Genomic DNA, 9759 nt, shown 5'->3' with positions numbered 1-9759 from the left:
CGTTGGAAATTGAGATAATTTTCCTTTCAAAATCATCCGACACATCTATTCAAAGTGCCGTCATTAAGACGATAAAAGCCCCATTATGCCCATCCTCGATATTCCAGTGGTTCCGATCACTTACGATCTCTACACCCCTGGACAATCTCATAGTGAAATTATCGGATGATCGGAACCCCTGGAATATCGAGGATGCATTATGACAAACATCTTGAAAATCATCTAATTAAGATTCATACTTGCTTCGATTTGGTGGCCGATATCATTTGCATGAGCGAGGCTTCAGCTGCAATCTCATTGTGTTTTGATAGCCGCTCAGGGTAGGAGGTTAGAAATTTGGAGCCTAAGGCTTTCCACCCTTCTAGTATATAGTACCATGTAGAACATGATTTTTATCGGTTTTTTTATCTAGACCTCTGAAAGTTAAACGTCTAAAAATGGTCTTACGGCACTCTGGTGAGTCAATGATTATGTAACTGTAACTAATTCTCAGACCCCTGTGTATCATTACAGTACGGAGATGGGAAGCAACTCTGATACAACAGAATGGATAACCAAAGCAACGATGTCTCTTCCATGTACGACTTAGAAATTGTCTTTTCTGTTGAATGACAGTGACCCACGATGTAATATGGAACACGACCCTTAGATACCAAAATCACCCAGTAACACAAACACGTGTGTGCCCCATTGATTGATAGTAGATATATGGCCCCTTAAAAAAAAGGCTTTTAAAACTATATGTTCGTGTACATATATAACGTCACGTTAGAATTGACCCGAAATTCGTTTGTAGGACATTGTTTGTGTATGTGTGTATTTTCGTCCATTAATAACCGCTAGTAAAACGTGTTACACATTGTGTATATAACCTACTTTTACAATTCTATGTATGTATGTGTATTAAATTCCTTTGTATGCCAGACTAGGCTAAACCGTGTTAAACATATATTTGTTAAAAATGAACCTTCATTGAGGTTAATATGGTGTTATACTAACCTGTTAGAATCAAATAACATAATGCGAAGCCAAGGTCGTTCATTTAATGTTCTACCTGGATGATGATTCACTATGAGAGTGGACTACGATTTTGATATCGGTATAGAATGAAATAACACTAAGAGTTGTATTTATAAGGGTCTGGTAATTCTAGAAGCTCAATATATATACCGGGAATGCGTTAATCTTAAATAACAGCGATATCATCAGTGTTTATAATGAATGTATTCACAACGCAAGTTAACAAACGATTGAAAGGGAATCGATAAAATCTTAAAGTCATTAATGGTTTTTAATCCATAGAATCCTGAAAAGTCTTAAAAAGTTAGACGTATCCTAGGATATGGGCATGGATATACATGATTTAAGGATAAACTTGAATAGATTTTTTATGTTATGGAGTTATAACACAAAAATCTGAGTTTATGATGAGAGTACTCAGATTGTGTTATATCTCCATAACATAAAAAATCTATTTAAGTGTAACAATCGTGTAACGATGATAATCAGACAATGCGTAGATGCTTATTAACGGGACACGGAACATACTAAAATGTGTTTCTCCTGGAAACAGTTCATCGAGTTGTTCCCAACACCTCGGGAAAAGAGTTTTGAGTGTTGACTGAAAAGGCATGAAATAACTCTATAATGTCCATTTCAAGTCATCCCCTGAACGTGACGTATATAGCTCGCTTGGTTTTCAACAGACCGTCGTGGTATTGGTCTCAAATGAATCTGGAAACACAACTCTATGATAACATATAGCAAAATTTTTCATTTTAGAATTATCAATAAAATTGGTGTATAGTGGTTTTTTAATGTTCCATTTTACGAAAAAAAAACAACAACAACAAACATACACACTTTAACACATGACGTAAATTTAGGAAAGATGATGTACGGAACAGTGTGATGTACAAGGCAAAGGTTTATTAAGACACCCATTGAATTTTAAGCAGATAATTATATGCTAGAAATAACAAAAGATGTTTTGGATTTCAGTGATAGAAATTGCAGTAAATACTACGAGATTTTATAAAAGAAAAGTCGAGCGTATTTGCGGCTTTTTGCCCGGCTTTGGTAGAAAACGGTAGCAAAATAATGGCGTTATTGAAGCGATGGTCCTAAAATGTATCAATGTATTGGCACAGATTACATTTTTTTTCATCAAAATTAGAAATAGTAGAGACACAAAATGAAAAGAAAACACTCCGTTCAAATACGAGGTTATTTTGGACTAGAACGATCTAATAACTGACACCTGAATACCGTATTATTTTAAGATGCTGCCGTGTTACAAATTCGGCTTTTATATATCAATTGTCTCAATATGATAGACAATCCGCCAATCAGCACGCCACTACGTGATTTAGAATATTATCGTAGATTCATGACATGTATACACTGTACGATACTATATGGGCCATGTAGATAACGTATGTAAACGAGACAATTTTTAAAAAACAATCGATATGATTATAATAGTTCAAATAGTTCATAGACCTTTTGGTGATAACAATATTCGGTGTACAAGACACTTATAGATACCATTTTCCCCGTCCATAATTACAGAACGGGAGCAGTACGTAGCACCCTACCACCACAATAGTAAGGAACTTCAAGGTACACATCCCTAAAGTCCTTGAAGCCTTTACAAGGATTCACAAGACAACAACGTTTCTAGTTTTTCAGGGACGTAGGAAGCGGGGGTGGGGGAATTGCGCCCCCCCCCCCCCCGTTCATCAGGGGGGGGGGGGGTGGGGGGTGTCCCATTCCTCAGGCTCCGTGAGGTTAGCCCCATCATTTGATTAATTTTGAATCCCCGGCCTCATTATAAATGCGACCTCTTGATTTTCCCATTTCATAGTTCTAAGAGAAAACAAACTGCCTTTTTAGATTAGTTTACCTCGAAATATGCCCATTAACTATATAAAGTATCCGTAATAGGCCTAATTAATTTCTGAAATTTTAACGAAACTATTATACATTTCGTATTATTTGTTTACAATAACTAATAAATTCGCAAAGTCATTACAGCTTCGTATTTCGAGCTCGTATATCTTGAAAAGTCTGCTTCATTTTTAAATTTAAAAAGAGTTTCGCATAACGAAAATGTAATATAAGGCCATAGTTGTGTTTTTCTGTGGTTTCCATTGTTTTGCTAAGTAATTAAAGTTTTTTGAGGTTCAAATTGATACGGATTTTGTACATTTTTTTTTACAAAAATAAGTTATTTCATTTTAACTGATCAAATTAAAAAATGGTTTACTTTTTATAGATTTTATATCTATGAAAATTGTAGGAAACATTACTTACTCTGTTACACACCTCTTTTATTGTCCAGTTCGGCAAAAAATGTTTGTGTTTGTTTTTTCACTCAAGAGACCTAAAACCTACCAGCACACAGACGCAAAACAGAAAAACCCACAACTATAGCCTTATCGAATAGTCAAGAGCTGTCTATACAGGACCAGGTGGTCCTGCAGGCAGATACAACATACGGCGGCATAAGCTTACTGCGCATATCATATATAAACACTTTTATAACCCGAACTTTTAATATGACCTTACCTACTTTGAGTTAACGAAGTTTGACATTATTCACTTTATTATTCTTTTCTAACACAGTTATCATTATGAGTTTCTGAAGCTTTACCAAACATCCAGGATTAGATGGTCATTGGATCACTAGGCGCCGTACCACTTTTATAGCCAATCATATTCGTAATGTAATGGTCAAACCAACATATATTCTACATTCATTTTGTATTTTTAAAACACATGTACAGTTATATGCGACACCAAAGGAAAAACAATGTTGTACTTTGTTGTTATCATGTTTTGTATATACACGGAACTAGATACATTGAACTCTAATGTGTATCATTCAAGGATTCTTGACATTAGTGATTATAAAGATGTACACGTATGATAAGCTGATATTTTAACCTCGGATACCAGTGTCTAACTCCGATTATGCTCCTTTTATATTAACGTGTTTGTTTCTTGTTTGATTATTTTAACGTCTACATGAACATCCAGGGTCATGTATAAGGACGGCATCCAATGCGTGCAGTATATAGCGTCTCACTTCAATAATAAAATAACTGTTTTCTCGGTGCAACTTTAACATTTTTTCCAGAAACCAGATTGGATTTACTGTAAAAGATATAAACAACGGAATTTGCGTTGAAAACATCATGTATGACATGTAGAATTGACTTGTCGTTTTTTTCGAATTTATTTCAAAATTGCGGGAAATCATAGTAGTAAAATTGCAACAAAACGTCGAGGTATAAGAAAAAACCCTCTTCGATACGTGGATAAGAAGGATAGGGATATTATATATATATTTCTTTCATACCTACACGTGTAATACTGGCTGGTCTAGGGCAATACACTCATGTCGCCTGAGGCTGTATTGCATGGCTACCCATGCAATAAAGCCTCGTGACGTCACGGCGTCAACAAAATCTCTATTTCCTCGGTAAAATTTTAACATTTTTTTCACAAAATTGACTGGTTTTACTATAAAAGATGCAAGCAACGGAATTTGTGTTGAAAATATCACGTAATTTTTCATGTATGGAAATTGACTTCCAGTCGTGGATTTCTTCGAATTTATTTCAAAATGGCGGGATGTTATAGTTGTAAAATTGCAGTAAAACGTCGTGGTATGAAAGAAAAATACTCTTTCATAAGTGGATATGAAGGATAGGGATATTCTACCCTCGGGATCACAAAATGTTGCAAAACCCTCGGCAAGCCTCGGGTTTTACTACATTTTGTGACCCTCGGGTAGAATATCCCTATCCTTCATATCCACATATGAAAGAGTCTTATAATATATATCCTCGGGATTACAAAATGCTGTAAAACCCTCGACAAGCCTCGTGTTTTATAAATATAGTGCCTTAATCAACTTCTTCTAGTTAAAATAATATTGAAACAATGATGTGTCTAATACACAAAAAGTGTTCTTAGCAATCAAACAAAAAACATAAATCTGTTGTAATTTTAATATTTCATTTCTGTGGCATGAACTCATAAATCTGTTGCATAAAAGACATTTGTAAAAATATCATCTATATTTGTAGATGTTTCTAAACTTTACACGGTATTCAAATAATGAGAGTTGTTTCATATATACATATGTCACAACTTTTTTCAACGTGCGTATATATGTACCATATAAGGAAAGCGCAAAATGAAATAATAATCTATTTTTCAAAGTGCGTTGAACCTACACCATATTTAAAGATGAAACGAAACCCATCATTTGAACAATAATTGGTGTTACCTCGCGTTAATGTATGTCTAATTAACATAACATATAATATATAAAATGTTCAATTTTGTTTTTTTAGTACCAGCACAATCAGTACTTCATTCTTTATAGGACAAAGTGCCACAGAATTTTTCGGGATGAAATTAATTATTTTTGATAGCATTATCTTGGGGAAAAAAATAAGAAGCTTAAACTGTTCAATTGTAGAAATGGTGTAAAGTTAGTAACTTTTTTAACTGAAGAAAGTACTATTTCTCCTTCTCCTGTTTTTGAGAGAGAGAAAAAAATACCATATGTTGGCGTTGGAGCATCTTAAACGCACTTTGAAATATTTTTTCAAAGAGTGTTATTTTTTTCAAAGTGGGTTGTAAAACCACTCCTACAAATGATATCTATATGACCTATTTTAGGATTATCTGATGTAGGCCTATTCAGCATTTTACGACGTAGGAAAACGTTTCAGTTGAAAATGTTACCAAAGTTGCATTATCATCGCACGAATTCGTCATCGAAGAGTCAATATATGGAACGTATAAAGAAACATCGACTATTCTAGACGCTGTCAATTATTTTAGGTCATGTGTATCGGACCGTATATATCGTTCCCTTTAATGTAGAAGTTCCTATCTAGCAGGTTCGACTGAAACGCGTGCAGTGCATGTAGTTCTAGCACTGACCATTAGCCCACTAGATGGTACAAACTGTTGGATGACTTGAACAGACACTTGGAACGTAATTCGTGGCAGCTAAATAATGGAATATAGACACTGTGGAAATTTAAGAATAGTTTGGACTTGAATTGCTTCGGGTTGACATAGTAGAACGGACATACAACAGGTTCACGTTCGGGTGGGGAGCACGCGTACGTTACGTACGTACACACGTGCAGTTTAAACGGTGTTACACGTGCGTGCGTAATATAGCAATTGATTTGCAAAATGGTGAACATTGAAGATTTCTGTGGGAAGGATGGCGGAGCGATCTGGGTAAGATAAACACTATTTTAGGAGCCGACATCTTTGTTTGTATCTAGGGCAATCTAGTTTCGCTTTGTCTAATCTGAGGTTATACCATTCAGTATTTCAATATAGCACTAGAACTAAATAAAACATTTATAAATTGTTGAGTGGCCTGCACTATTTCTGGTATATTTTCATTGTATATATTGCTGGATATCGATGCTTCATTTTTGACATGTCATTGCGCAGGAACTTTATTCGAGTTATTTCCCTTTGTACGTTCCAGTTTTTCACATCTATTAATATTCCCAATGTCCCTTATGTTATAATAGGACCTGTCAAGTTTTTAAATTTCTATTTCCCTTTTCAAAACCGGAATTGAACACGAAAATAGAAGTGCTCTGACAGGGGTCTGTTCATATACGTACACACACAGTAGTACTGTAGTACTACATGTGCGATTACTCTTGATATCAAATGTTGACTCATAGTAAATATACTATGAGTCAATAACTCATAGTAAATATATACTATGAGTCAATATTACAATAAGGCCATACAAGAGTTGCGTAATGCTGAAGTGTGACAATTTTGCTGACAATGGCACTTTTCACAAGCTACTTGCCATGTTAGTTTTTTTTTGTTAAATTGGCATTGAAAAGAATTAAATTTTGCCTCTAGTAATTATTTTAAAGTTAATAATTACAGTTATAATGTAATGCAATGTGAGCCGCATTCAAGATATATGTACACCAATTTTGAAATTTAGTCAAGATACTTGTTCCATAGCTAATGTAATGTCCACCATTCATACAACAAAAATGAACTTGGACCTAAAACGGATCCCTGCTGACCAGTGGATAGTGGGAGATAACTCTAAAGTTACAACAGAAAGATTTGGCCATTTTGTAACATGATTGCGCAACCACAATCACATATGTGCTTTAAAATTTTGATCTCCATAAAATACTTACCCATATATGCATAAAATCAATGTATATGTTCTCACAGCTTTGTTTTTTTTTCTATGGCATTAAAAATATAATGGGAGATAACTTTATAAACTAAAAATATAAGGGGAGATAACTTTATGTACCGGTAACAGGATCCTGGTAATTAAGAGAGCACATTTCACCCCCCCCCCCCCCACAAAAAAAAAGAAAATGTGGGATGAAATTCTTGAATTAAAAGATAGTGTACATGTTACACATATCTCAGTATGAAACAATAAATTTATAAACAATTTAGTACTATATCAACAGGGTCATGAAGTACTCCAACAATGTTAGAGGTATAGCACGACGAGACACTTTTGATCATTACGTAAAGTTTCTCAATATCGAGATCTAATATTATTGGATTAGGTCATGAAGGAGATCAAGTTTTTTGTGATTTAAAATTAAAAAAAAAAAACAAGTCTCACCTGCCTGTTTCAATATCTGCTTTTCATGAATGATTTTTTTTTGTAATCTGTAATTGTAATCTGTAATAGTTAAGATAGATGGAATGAATTAGGTATTGTTAATTTTTTGTGTAATAAAAATTGTTCAAAATTAAAGATCCACAGTCAGCAGGGTGGAATCTTGAAAATTCTTTGAAACATATATTTCTGTTTCACAATATATAGTAATTAAGGCTACTGGATGATCAGGTCAAAGTTCAAAGGTTGAATTATAAAGAATAAGATTTTTTTTTTTTAGATTTTCATCATTATGACTTGTCTTAAATACTTCTATTAAAATGTTATATACAATATCACATTCAGGGTGAGCCCAAATAACCCCCAATATCATCATGTTGTTGATATTATGAATGTGCTGTTTTACATTGGATGTTTCCCTTAATATTCATTGCTGGATTATAGGAAATATTACGCAAAAGAAATCAATCAAAATTCCATGGAACTTCAGTGATACAGGCTACAAAGAATGTTTAGCAGAGTTCTGTCCCCTGGCAGGGATAGGTACACCATAGTCAATAAAGTGGTAGATTATGATCATGCCTATAATTAATGTTCAACTTTTGATGACTTGCTTTGTCTGTTGTCAGTATAATCATTAAATGTGACCAAATGGGTGGAATGTTTTATGTTCTTGGCAGTATGCTTTGGTGAGATCGCACTATAAGATGAGCAAGTCGACTTCCCACTTATACTTGGTGACCCAATGCAACATCACTATCACAAGGAGACTAAACACAACATGGTACAGATTTCCAAAGCACACAAATAAGCATTACTTTACTATAAATGCTATAATTAGTGACCCTTCCCTCAGCTGGAGAAGGAGTTGAAGTTACATATATATAAACGCCCACCTTACCCAGTCTGTGACTTTAACTTTTTTCACTGCTAGTCCTTTGGACTAGAAAACCTCAAAATTTACTAGTTCAGCTATTTAAACACTAGTCCAATATAAATATACAGGTGTTTTGCTTCAGCACTTCAGTCATCATTAGTTTACTATTTTTCCCCAAAGAACAGCCTTAATGCACTCAAAATGTGTTAAAACTGCAATTGACCACTGCAGATATAGTATTTTAAAACAATTTTAATTTGGCGGGAAGCCACAAGCCCAATCAGACTAGTTCATTGTAATTGCAATAAGCAATAGTCCAGATATAAAATATTTATTTTTCTAGTCATGGGCATCGGACTAGTGCTTAAAGTCGCAGACTGCCTACCCCCATCCCATAGATTTAATGATGTTATACAGCTGTGTGATACTTAGAGCATCAATTTTGTATCTCATATTACATGAACTTGCAAATCTGTCACGTGTGAATCATGAGGTAAAATGATGCATCTCTAAGGAAAAAAGGCATATGCATGCTAAATGTGACAGGTTTTTTAATGTGCTGTAAATTAAGAAAGAGTTAAAACTTAGCAGACTTTTTAGAGGTTTTTCATCCACATCTTATATTTTGGTTCCGTAATAAGAGCCCGAGTGCTAGCGCTATTTAAGGCAAATATGGTATATGCAGTACACCTTGTATACAAGCTATTCTGCAACTGACCAACCAAAAATTTTGCACTATATATTGGCTTTTCAGCTTGTTACATCAGCACGCTTTTTACTATACAAAGATATATATAGTAATCAATGTATTATTTTTATTTTTAGGATGATAATTTGCTGTTCAACAGTTCCTACCCACAATTCACGGAGTGTTCCCAGAATACTCTACTGGTGTGGGTTCCATGTGGCTTCCTATGGTTGACTCTGCCATTCTACCTCTATGGACTCTGTAGTTCCAACTCCATACCTCTTCCTCTCTCTAGTCTTAACATCACCAAAACCGTGAGTATACCTTTATTCTATATTTGCATTTTACAGAGTTATCTACCCTTGTGGGTAGGTATTGATTATGACGTCATGCATTTACGAGCGTAACGTCATACTTTTCGGAGAAAGTATTAAAGTATTAGTCGTTATCTCGATTACCTTCAAAACTTTCAAAACTCTTTGATTAATTATCTATTGGAGATGACAGTTGAAGGAATTTACTTTTAAA

The 9759-nt window shown here is 34.4% G+C and overlaps 1 protein-coding gene across 1 annotated transcript in view; it reads left to right on the top strand.

The window, feature by feature from the left end:
- The first annotated feature begins 5733 nt into the window (after positions 1 to 5733).
- LOC138317333 (multidrug resistance-associated protein 1-like) overlaps positions 5734 to 9759 on the top strand; it is a 39136-nt gene continuing 35110 nt past the window's right edge. Inside the window, 2 exon segments of the mRNA XM_069258919.1 lie at positions 5734 to 6273; positions 9369 to 9545. Coding sequence (XP_069115020.1) covers positions 6226 to 6273; positions 9369 to 9545 — 225 coding nt within the window. The 5' untranslated portion in view covers positions 5734 to 6225.

Source organism: Argopecten irradians, chromosome 3 (assembly GCF_041381155.1).
Source record: "Argopecten irradians isolate NY chromosome 3, Ai_NY, whole genome shotgun sequence".
NCBI classification, from domain to species: domain Eukaryota; kingdom Metazoa; phylum Mollusca; class Bivalvia; order Pectinida; family Pectinidae; genus Argopecten; species Argopecten irradians.
This window is presented reverse-complemented; position numbering and strand designations above follow the sequence as displayed.